At 36.6% G+C, this 12,361-nt stretch overlaps 1 protein-coding gene across 1 annotated transcript in view; it reads left to right on the top strand.

Moving 5' to 3' along the window:
• DNAJC13 (DnaJ heat shock protein family (Hsp40) member C13) overlaps positions 1 to 12,361 on the top strand; it is a 123,063-nt gene that overhangs the window by 19,581 nt on the left and 91,121 nt on the right. The window contains exons 3-4 of the mRNA XM_081235872.1: positions 10,812 to 10,887; positions 11,689 to 11,838. Coding sequence (XP_081091998.1) covers positions 10,812 to 10,887; positions 11,689 to 11,838 — 226 coding nt within the window. The remainder of the gene's footprint in view (positions 1 to 10,811; positions 10,888 to 11,688; positions 11,839 to 12,361) is intronic.

Raw genomic sequence — 12,361 nt, 5'->3', positions numbered from 1 at the left:
CTGTTATGACAGAACCATATTGTCTTTTTTTTTTTTTTTGGCTGTGCCACACGACTTGCAGGGTTTTAGTTCCCCTGACCAGGGATCAGACCTGGGCCCACGGCAGTGAAAGCGCTGAGTCCTAACCACTGGACTGCCAGAGAATTCCCAGAACCATATTGTCTTAATTACTGTATCTTTGTACTAGGTTTCAAAACTAGAAAGTTTCAGGTTCCAACTTTGTTTATTTTCAAATTATGTTGGCTTTTCTGGGTCTCTTGCATTTCCAAATGAATCTTAGAGTCGGTAGTCAATTTTACAATAAAGGCAACTGGGATTTTGATATGGATTTCATTGAATCTATAGATCAATTAGGGGAGTATCACCACCTTAAGAATGTTAAGTCTTCTGATCCACGAACATGGGATGTCTTAACATTGAAATCTTTTAAAATTTCTTTCAACAATATTTTGTTGCTTTCAGTGTACACACCTTGAAACTTTTAACTTCTTCTTGAAAGGTACTACATTTTCCAGATAATGAATCATTTCATTAGGTTATATACATTATTATGTGGCACTGAATCTTTTATTATATTACCTATTTTATGTAGCCAATTCTAATCTAAGTTTAAAGTATTTCTCATTGGTCTTATGAAAAAAGTAAATGGTCAATATTAAAAAGTTTCTGTTGTTTCAGAGTTGCTATTTGAACCCTCTCTCTAGCAACATATCTATATGCAACAAATTTTGCGTGTGATTTTGGGGTTTTAGGGCCTCAGTTTTACGAGATTCCAACTCAACCCCAACATTTTAGAAAATGTTATTGGTAGTGACAGTAAAGATGGACAGATATTTTTCTTTATCTTAATATACCTAAATTAAAGATAACCTCTCCAGATATTTCCCTTGGGGATATTCATGTGACCTATTTCATTTTACCTTTGTAATAGTTTTCATATGTTTACATTTCAGCCCCTACTCATGTTTTTAATGATTAAGGTCTCTTCACCCCTTGGCTGGCAAAGTAGGCTTTCTGCTGTGTTTGTCATTTTCCCACTTGTAAAGTACACAGTTAAATTATATCTTTGTCTGGAAGGAGCAGGAAGGGGGAGGAGATTTCAGTGGTAAAAAGCACTTTTCTTTCATGAAAGAACAAAGTTTCCTTTTTGACCTGGCAAGTCATTTCTGATAGGAAGGAAGATGCATACATTTCAGTTAAAGCAGAAATGCAGATTCACTATGGAAAACTTCACAGTAATGTTGAAAATTAGGTACTTATTTTTTTTCTGGATGGAAATTACATGGAAAATCTACCTGTGGACCACTTTAATATTTGCATACATTAATTGTATCAAATGCTCTGAATTTAAAAGTAGCATTTTAGTATCTGAACAGGATTTTAACTGCAGTACATTGGGATATATCATAATCAGTCTACGAAATTCATTGGCAGATGCCCACTACATTCATAGACAGCCTGTGTAATGACTAGATACAGGAAATTGAGAGAAGAGTTGAGGGAAAGGGAAGCTAGTGAATTTCTCATACCTTTCTTATAATGTAGGAATAGAATCCTACAAGAGAAGAGAGACTTCTCTTTAGCTTCCTGGCATTTACACATCTCACCAACTCTGATAACTCTAGGAAACCTGGTTTTTTTTTCCCCTGCTTTGTTGATTTTAGCCCTTGACCCTGCCAGCCTCTAAACCTCACATGAGTCCATCCTGAATTCTCTTTGTGTTTTCTTTGTACATCTCTTTGTGCTTATTATCAAGCAGTCTGGTATTTGAATATCTATCAAGTGCAAATAGGATCACATCTGCTAGGAATTTTATATTTTACACACAGTGCTCTATTAAAAGCTAGTTTTAGGAGCAAAGAGTCTTTCCAACAAATGATACTTGTCTTTTCAACAAATGATACTTGAACACCTGGACATCCACATGCAACAAAATGAATCTAGGCATAGATTCTACATCCTTCACAAAATTAACTCAAAATGGATCACAGACCTAAGTGTGAAATGTAAAATTATAAAACTCCAAGAAGACAACGTGGGAGAAAATCTAGATGACCTTGTGTTTGGTGATGACTTTTTAGATACAACACCAAATACATTAGCCATGAAAAAAATGAATTGATAAGTTGGACTGCATTAAAGTTGAAAACTTCTGCTTTGTGAAAGACACTATCAAGAGAATGTAAAGACAAGCTGGGAGAAAATATTTGCAAAAGACATATTTTATAAAGCACTGTTATACAAAGAATCCTTAAAACTCAACGATAAGAAGACAAACAACTCGATTAAAAAATGAGCCAAAGATCTTAACAGAGACCTCACCAAAGAAAATATTCAGGGAATTCCCTGGCGGTCCAGTGGTTAGGACTTCACACTTCCACTGCAGGGAGCACGGGTTTGATCCCTGGTCGGGGAACTAAGATCCCACATGCTGTGCGGCACAGCCAATAAAAAGAAGGAAAGAAAATATACAGATGGCAAACAATTCAGAGAAATGCATGCAGATGTAGAGATACCACTACACATCTACTGGAATGGCCAAAATCCAGAACACTGACAACTTCAAATGCTCGTGAGGATGTGAAGCAACAGGAACTCTCATTTATTGCTGGTGGAAATACAAAATGGTATAGCCGCTTTGGAAAATAGTTTGGTGGTTTCTTACAACACTCAACGTTCTCTTACCATATGATCCAGCAGTTATACTCAGTTTACCCAAAGGAGTTGAAAACCTATGTCCACACAGAAACCTGCACACAGATGTTGATAGCAGCTTTATTCATAATTACCGAAACTTGAAAACAACCAAGATGTCTTTCAGTAGGTGAATGAGTAAACTGTAGTACATGCAGACAATGAATATTATTCAGCACTAAAAAAAAGAGCCATCAAGTCATGAAAAGACATGGAGGAAACTTAAATGCATAATAATATTAAGTGAAAGAAGCCAGTCTGAAAACGCTACATGCTATATGATTCCAACTGCAGTATATGACGTTGTGGAAAAGGCAAAACTTTGGAGACAGTAAAAAGATCGTGGCTTTCAGGGTTTAGCAGGGAGGAAAGGATGAATAGGCAGAGCTCAGGATTTTGGGTACAGCGAAACTACTCTATGATACTGTAATGGTGGATACATGTCATTATACTTTGGTCCAAACCATAGAATGTAAGGCACCAAGAGTGAACTCTAATGTAAACTGTGGATTTTGTTGGATAATGATGTGTCAGTGTGGGTTCACCAGTTGTAACAAATGTATCACTCTGGTGGGGCTTGTTGATAACGGGGGAGGCTGTGCATGGGTGTGGACAGGGAGTATACTGGGAATCTTTGTACTTTCTGCTTAATATTATTGTGAACCTAAAACTGCTCTAAAAAACTCTGTTTAAAAGAAAGCTCCATCTGAGCTGGAAAAAATATGGACCCTGCATCACAGAAAATAGGTCCTTAAAATACTACATTTTGGGCTTCCCTGGTGGCACAGTGGTTGAGAGTCCGCCTGCCGATGCAGGGGACACAGGTTTGTGCCCTGGTCTGGGAAGATCCCACATGCCGCGGAGCGGCTGGGCCCGTGAGCCATGGCCGCTGGGCCTGCACGTCCGGAGCCTGTGCTCCGCAATGGGAGAGGCCACAACAGTGAGAGGCCAGCGCACCGCCAAAAAAAAAAAATACTACATTTCATGGAATGCCCTTTAATTAGAAGTGGGACATTTTCTCACTGAGTTATTACCACAGAATGTTTCCTATATATTCCTTTTTTTCTCTTTTCTGAGGAATACAACGTCTAATGTAAATGAGCCCTCTCAGGTGAAACTCCTCTTTCAAGTGGCGTTTGACCAGAATGGAGTATCCCGATAATATAATGAGATGAATGATCAATTAATTTTGTTCTGTATTTTAAATATGAATTCAGCAGTCATGGATACTTGAAACATAACGATACTAATAATAATTAGTTCAGTGACTAGTGGAGTGTTGAACCCTCCCTCCCATTATTCAATCAACAGAATAAGAGCAATAAGAGTAACATTTATTGATTATAAACACTAAGTGACAAGCACTTTACATGGATTATTTAATTCTCACATTATGAGCTAAGTATGCATATTATCCACATCTTTTAGATGTGGAAACTGAAGCTTAGAGAGGTTAAGCAAGTTATCAGAGGATACACAGTAAGTGAACAGTTTAGACAGTATTTGAACCCAGGCAGTGTGACTCCAGAGCTGATGGGCTTAACTGTCAGAGTGCTTACCATTGATCTCTTAACTCTTTGAGAAACCTTGCACTTCAGTTATCCCTAGATACGTTATCTGATGGACTAAAATTTAGTTCAAGTAACTAGATTCTCAAGCTTTTAATAATGAAAGGGAAAACTCTAGATTCTGTGAGAATCCTAAAGGCTTCTAGAAATTGGTGTCCACATCTTTTTGTTTATTTATTTTATTTTTGGCTGTGTTGGGTCTTTGTTGCTGCACGCAAGCTTTCTCTAGTTGTGGCCAGCAGGGGCTACTCTTTATTGCGGTGTGTGGGCTTCTCATTGTGGTCGCTTTTCTTGTTGCGGAGCACAGGCTCTAGGCACGCGGGCTTCAGTAGTTGTGGCACACGGGCTTCAGTATTTGTGGCACACGGGCTCAGGAGTGGCTCGTGGGCTTTAGAGCACAGGCTCGGTAGTTGTGGCACACGGGCTGAGTTGCTCCGCAGCATGTGGGATCTTCCCTGACCAGGGCTCAAACCCATGTCCGCTGCATTGGCAGGCAGATTCTTAGCCACTGCTCCACCAGGGAAGCCCCCAGATCTTACTTTTAAATGGTTGAAGCACCTAGGTGTTCAACCTAGGAAAGAATTCGCACTGAAAGTCTGATTGGCAGAAATATTAGGTATGCTTCATATGAAGCTGAAAGACAGAACTTGGACCAGAGGGTGAAATTTGTGGAGAAGTATATATTGACTTAGAACTAAGGAACAATAGTCAATATCTGCAGTAGTGGAAAACAAATAGAATTACTTTTAGGGAAGGTTAGTTGGTTCTCTCATACTAGTAGTCGTCAACTACTAAAAGTAGCCAGCTTTACTCAGGGTACTATAAGGGTTCGAGCTGTATGTTATGAGGACTAGACGAGGTAACATAAAAGCTGTCTTCCAACTCTGATTAGATGTGTTTGGCTTATTTGAGACCAACTGTTGCATAGACTGTCCACTGAAAGGACTGAGGATCTTAACTTTAAAAGTAACACACAAAGGTTTTATTATCCCAAGAAATTTGAGAACCATTATTTTATAATAAGCGCAAGCTTTTTCTATACCTTACAAAAAAATAATGTTTAATTTTCTCTATTTTGAGAGAACTGAATAATACGAATTTCTGTGCAGAAGGGTATGACATTGTGATGGTGGCCAATATTTTTGTAATATCTCTTTCTCTTGATACTATTGTACATGCCTAACTGATATAAGCTAGTTAAGAAATTCAAATCCGAAATAAACTTTCATACAATGACTGACAGGTATCTTAGCTCTTACTACTTTGAAGCTTATTTCAGATGTCTGAATTAGTTAACTAAATAACAAAAAAAATGTCTGCCCAGAGGAAACTAGGTCTTTAAGGGACTCTTATTCACTGCCATACCGTTCAACCCAGAACACGATGCTCATTTAATATTGGGCCAATCCATGATAATACTTAATATGCAGTATCTGATCTAACGTATTAGTTTTTTCTCTCCCCTCCCCAAAAAATTTGCCATATGGAAAAAAATCATGATCTAAAAAGTTGTTTCAAAGAAGAAAGCAAGGGTTTCCCTGGAGGCGCAGTGGTTGAGAGTCCGCCTGCCGATGCAGCGGACGCGGGTTCGTGCCCCGGTCCAGGAAGATCCCACGTGCCGTGGAGCGGCTGGACCCGTGAGCCATGGCTGCTGAGCGTGAGCATCCGGAGCCTGTGCTCTGCAACGGGAGAGACCACAACAGTGAGAGGCCCGCGTACCACAAAAAAAAAAAAAAAAAAGAAGAAAGCAATATTCATAAGGACTAGAAAGTTTAAGAATGGCATAACATTTTTATATGCAAGACTTAATACAGGAGTGTGTTTGTTTTCATGTAAGTTAATATAAATTTAATCTATTAAAAAATCTGACCATCACTTATCAAGATCCAAAACTGGAGTACGTCCCCAGCTTTTGCTTCAGCGGTCCTGCTCTGCTGTCAGATGATCTTTCTTATCTTATCAGCACTATTGTTAGCACATCTTTTGTTCGTATCACCCAGTTCTTTATCACCAATTGCTATGGGAGCAAAATGCCCCCATACAGAAAGCAGTTGTCTCAAATACTTTTTAATTTATTTGAGTATCATTAGTTTCCTGATTCTAAATAACCTTATAGTTAATGGGTAATGTAAATCATTTTTTAATAGGCTATCACATTGGAATAAATCTGTGAGTTAAGAAAATTTAAGGAGTGGAAGAAATGCCTACCCCCTACAGGCATTTAATGATGTGTGTAGCTTTAGTTCCTGAAGAAAAGGAAACAAGTTCAGTAAATATGTTGAATATTATATATTTACTAATGAATATTAATTTCATTAATATTAATAATATTAATTTCATTGGGGCAAAGGTGTTTGCTTTCACATTTCATCATTTCGTCATGTGTATGGCATCATCTGTCATATATTTCTCATTTTGTCTACTTTAGTCTTTATTCCTTTTGTAGTTGATTTTATGTAGCTGTATATTTTGTAATAAGAACTTGTTTTTAGTATGATAATTTTTAAGAATGAGCCAACAGATTCATCTCAGACCCATAGAACTTCAAATTAAATTATTATGATTTAAAAATGGCAATTTCATGGACTTCCCTGGTGGTGCAGTGGTTAAGAATCCACCTGCCAATTAAGGGGACATGGGTTCGAGCCCTGGTTCAGGAAGGTCCCACATGCCACAGGGCAACTAAGCCCATATGCCACAACTACTGAGCCTGTGCTCTAGAGCCCGCGAGCCACAACTACTGAGCCGGCACACCACAACTACTGAGCCCGCGCACCACAACAACTGAAGCCCGCGCGCCTAGAGCCCATGCTCCACAGCAAGAGAAGCCACTGCAATGAGAAGCCCGCACACCACAACGAAGAGGAGTCGCTTCTCGCCACCACTAGAGAAAGGCCTTGCGCAGCAATGAAGACCCAATGCAGCCAAAAGAACAAACAAAAAACCCACAACATTGCAAATCAGCTATATTTCAATAAAAATTATTTTAAAAAAATAAAATGGCAATTTCTCATTGCAGTTAGTGAATAAAATGTATTTTCTTCCTAAAGATACGAACTTAGCCTTTTCCTGATGTCACAATGGTTATGAAGAAAAAAATTGGTGTGCTGTTAATTGCTATCTGATTTATATTGTGTTTTAAAAGCAAGAGTAAACTCATGGGTCGTATAGATCTGAATGCATGAATTGGTCTATTTAGCTATTGGATAAACATTTATTGAGCACCTGACTTTATGCAGTGCTGGGTACTGTGCTCGGAGTTAGAGCTTCAAAGATAAGGAAGACATGTACCTCCTTGAATTTATGGAGTATTTGTCTATTCTTTATGACTTAAGACACCAGTGACTTAGTGAAAGTAAAATTTAAGAGAAAAACCTTAAATTGCAGGTGTAACTAACATACCATACATGTGAGCTCATTCAGATTTTAATCTCTAAATCTGATCTCCAAGGGGCTTTTTAGATACTCTTTGAAGGTTTAGGGCTGCTTATAAAGGTTTTAAATGACCTAGAAGTATTTGCCCTAACGTTAAAGAGTAGTCCAGCAGTGATTCTAGAGGAGAGAGTCATGGGGAGCTCTTAGAAGAAAGGAAGGAGAAGAAAGGGGAATGGAAGGGAATTCTCCTGAGAATTTTCTTACAGCTCTCTTCTTAGGAAGGCTTTAGAGCTCTGTGTTTATCTGAAAGATAGCTCTGAGTTTACCAGTCATGAGAGTACTTTGGGCCTAATGGGCACCTCACTCCAGCATCATTTTGCTGCAGGATCTAGATTGTGGTCTCTCCAATAATTGTAGCCACTAAACATGCATGGCTATTTAAGTTTAAATAAAATTTAAAATTCAGTTGCTCATTAGCCACATTTCAGGTGCTCAATAGAGCTACCTAATTGGACAGTGTAGATACAGAATGTTTCCATCATTTTGGAAAGTTCTTTTGCATGGCACTAATCAGGATGAAAAAGTTACATGAGAAAAATGTTAGAAATTAAAAGGGGCTTCGTTGTGTGGAGGAGATTAGTATAGAATTGAAAAGGATATTTTCTTAACTAAGATCCTCTAAGATTTTGAATATGACAAAATCAGTTGACATTTGGAACATTTCAGGCATTTAATTCTTATGCTTTTGCTTCCAGAGTAAAATAAATAAGTTCTGTAGTTTTATTTCAGGATTATAAAAATTGGCATGTTTGAAATGAACTCACGTACAAAACAGAAATAGAGTCGAAGATGTAGAAAACAAACATGTTTACCAGGGGTTGGGGGGGAGGGTTAAATTGGAAGATTGGGATTGACATATACACGCTACTATATATAAAATAGATAACTAATAAGGACCTACTATATAACACAGGGAATTCTACTCAGTACTCTGTAATGGCCTATATGAGAAAAGAATCTTAAAAAAACGTGGATTTATGTATAACTGATTCACTTTGCTGTATACCTGCAACTAACAACATTGTAAATCAACTATACTCCAATAAAAATTTAAAAAAACAAAAATTGGCATGTTTGACTCTCAAGATGATTCTGAAAGTTAGAATTTGTGAATTCATATTTCTGTCATACATTTGATTTCATTGTGCAATCTTCTGAGGCAAATATTGCTTTAATAAGATTTTTCTTTGTTTTTCTTTGTTCCCATTAATTGATTAAGCCTCTGAAGTTTTGAGACTTTTTATCTGTTTAGATAAATCCTCATCCACTTCACCAGTCCTTCAACTTCTCCCCACTTCAGAAAGCAGCAAATGAATGTTTTTATGTTAAAAGGAAGAGCTCTCATTCTTTAGTTTCCCATTCCACTTTAGACATGAAATTAGGGAGAAAAATTTGTAATATAGGAATATGGTAAAGATTAATATAATCTATCATTTTTCCCCAAAATGGAAATTTCATCATTTTTATTATATAATATAACGATTAGAAGAAATAATAGGGAAATTAAAATGTGAAAGAGAGCTCTCTTGATCTTAATGGGAATACTCCTAGCGTGTGACCCTTGAGTCAGCTAGTGGCTGCTGGATTAAGGTAATGTATGCCTTTTTACCGTATTAGTAGTGTAAAACAGAAAAACAGTCTTTTCCATACATATAAAAAAGGCATCTGATTGTGTTTAACATCCTTTTTTTTTTTTTCTTGTACGCGGGCCTCTCACCGTTGTGGCCTCTCCCGTTGCGGAGCACAGGCTCCGGACGCACAGGCTCAGCGGCCATGGCTCACGGGCCCAGCCGCTTCGTGGCATGTGGGATCTTCCCGGACCAGGGCACGAACCCGTGTCCCCTGCATCAGCAGACGGTCTCTCAACTACTGCGCCACCAGGGAAGCCCTAACATCCATTTTTGATCATTTAAAAATCTCTTATTAAAATACAAATAGATATTTCAATAAATATTATCAATTAATACATTTTTCTAATATTCAACTGTTTTCCTAAAATGACTGTCTTTGGTCATGGTGTATTACTATTTTAATATGCCATTTGATTCATATAGTATTTATTTAAAAATAGATTGGTGTATTTTTTTTCTTTTTTGTAGTGTCTTACCAGATTTTATTATCACTGAAAGAATTGAGAAGCTGTCCTTAGTCTGTTTCCTGGAACAATTTAAGAAACATAGGATTTACCTGTTCCTTTAAGATTTCATCTCCTTGTTTGAGCCTTGGTACTTTTGTGGGGTGTAATTGTTTGCAGCTTTCTTAAATTCTTCTATATAGGGGTTGATTTATTCTTAATTTTGAAATTTATCAGCATAGACTTACACACATCATTTTTTTTCTTCTGTGTCTATGGTTATAAATTCTTTTATTGCTAACTTTGTTTTTGTATTTTCTTAGACCTATTTTATTATTTTATTTCCAAAGAGCTAATTCTTCAGTTTTAAATAAATGTTTCTAATTCAGTTTCCACTTTTATCATTATGAATTGCTCTCTCTTCTAAAGGATTACTGATACCCAATGGATTTTCTCCTTCAGATATGTTGCTTTAAGCGAAGGAAGTGAAGTGAAAAGTGAAAATTGCTTGTCTGTGATGTAGCCTTCCTACTTCTATAAAATTTCAATACTTAAATGTAATATGTAGTTACTTAAATAGAAATTATTTAGATTCCAGAATAGGAGTGTGACAGACCAGTTGTAGGCCATAGCTTTTCCTTCATTTGCACCATGTTCCTGTCGAAAGGATATTTTGAAACAATTAGTGTACAGTGTCTTTTTTTTTTAAATAAAATTTTCCCATTTAGAATCTTTTGACATCCTCTGGCAGTGATTTGCTAACTTCATGTATACTAACAGCACAAGATTGCTTGCATAGGTTTTACTTTTCTACTTAAGGATCTTATTGTTTCACAGTAAAATGAGTGATGGGTGGGTCTTAGTACCAGTAGCATTTCAGAACATTAAAAATGTGAGAATATAAAACGAAGATATATTTAGTCACATTAATCAGTTAACACATTTCTATTTATTTATTGAAATGTTCCTTTTGTGTTATATGTATTTTGTTATAAAATGCTTCTTTTATTTAAGACTAAACTTAAGTACTTCCTTTTTAGGTATAAGCGTGTCTTTTCAGTTGGAACCCATGCGATTACTACATATAATCCCAATACCTTAGAAGTAACAAATCAGGTAATTATGTTAGAAGCTATTAGGTGTTTGAACTCCATTTGAATTTTAAAAGCCAGGTTAAAACCTGACCCATGACTCCCTGTCTGAAATCAGTACTTTAGGGTAGAAGTGTCAAATCTGAAAAAGATTAATATGCTTATATAATGCTCAGTGCTCAGGACCAAACATAAATAAAGGGGGCATGTGTGTGCTTATTTCTAGGCTCTAAGGGGTATAACATTTTAATATGTTACTATTGATTACAGCAGTCTTTTTAATGTAAAATTTGTAAATTCTTTATAATTTTAAAGGCAGCCTTGTTACTGTAATACAGGCATACATAAGTCACAAGTGCGGTGGTTGGAAAATACTTGTAATGAAAGTAAGGTTACTGTCTATAAAGGCAAGACTAATGTGAATATGGATAAGTAAACATAAATATATTCTAGCTTATTTTAATTCTAAATTAGGTATGTTTTACAGATTCTTCTTTTTATTGCTGTTTTTAACACATTTGTAGGTAATCATAAAATGCTGTTCCCCAGTTCTTTTCACATCTATGTATTTTAATTGCTTTGGATTAATGTCATCAATCACTGAAGTTGGAAAACGGATAGGACTTCTTTATTGTCCCTGATGACTGAAAACTTTTAAAAGTTTGTTTTATAGAATTACTGTAAGATAAAACCGTTTCTAGACCTCAGTACTGTTTTGTAAAATTTTCTCATTTAATCAGTGATTGTGAAATCAAAGTAGTAAAAATAAGTGTTGCATTTCCCCATAGTATAGCACAAGTTGAAAGAATTCCTTTCTTTTTGTTAGTGGCCTTATGGAGACATTTGCAGCATCAGCCCTGTTGGAAAAGGACAAGGAACAGAGTTCAACCTCACATTTCGTAAAGGCAGTGGAAAAAAGTCAGAAACATTAAAATTTTCTACAGAGCACAGAACAGAACTTCTTACAGAAGCATTGGTAAGAACCATTTCATGTTAATACACTAAATTTCTCTCTTCTTTTTCTTAATGAAACAGTTAGATTAAACTACAGATATTAATGTTCTGAGTCCCTGTTCCCACTATGCTTATTTTTTTCTTATTGACCCTTAACTCGACACTGTGAAACTTTCACTTTTTTCTTACTGACAGGCTGGTTAATCCTTTATATTTGATAGTTTTTGTCTTTTTAAATACGTTATACAGAACAAAGCAGTTTTACATTTAATTAATCTATCCTGTTTTTCAGTAAAATTTCACACTTTATTGAATATCCTTAAACTAAAACTTTAATAACATTTTTTGTAATAGATTTATTTATTTATTTTGGCTGCATTTGGTCTTTGTTGCTGCGCACAGGTTTTCTCTAGTTGCGGCGAGTGGGGGCTACTCTTCGCTGCGGTGCAGTGGCTTCTCTTGTTGCGGAACACGGGCTCTAGGCGCACAGGCTTCAGTAGTTGTGGCGCGTGGGCTCAGTAGTTGTGGCATACGGGCTTAGTTGC

Source organism: Mesoplodon bidens, assembly GCF_964165515.1.
Source record: "Mesoplodon bidens genome assembly, chromosome: 5".
Classification (NCBI taxonomy): domain Eukaryota; kingdom Metazoa; phylum Chordata; class Mammalia; order Artiodactyla; family Ziphiidae; genus Mesoplodon; species Mesoplodon bidens.
This window is presented reverse-complemented; position numbering and strand designations above follow the sequence as displayed.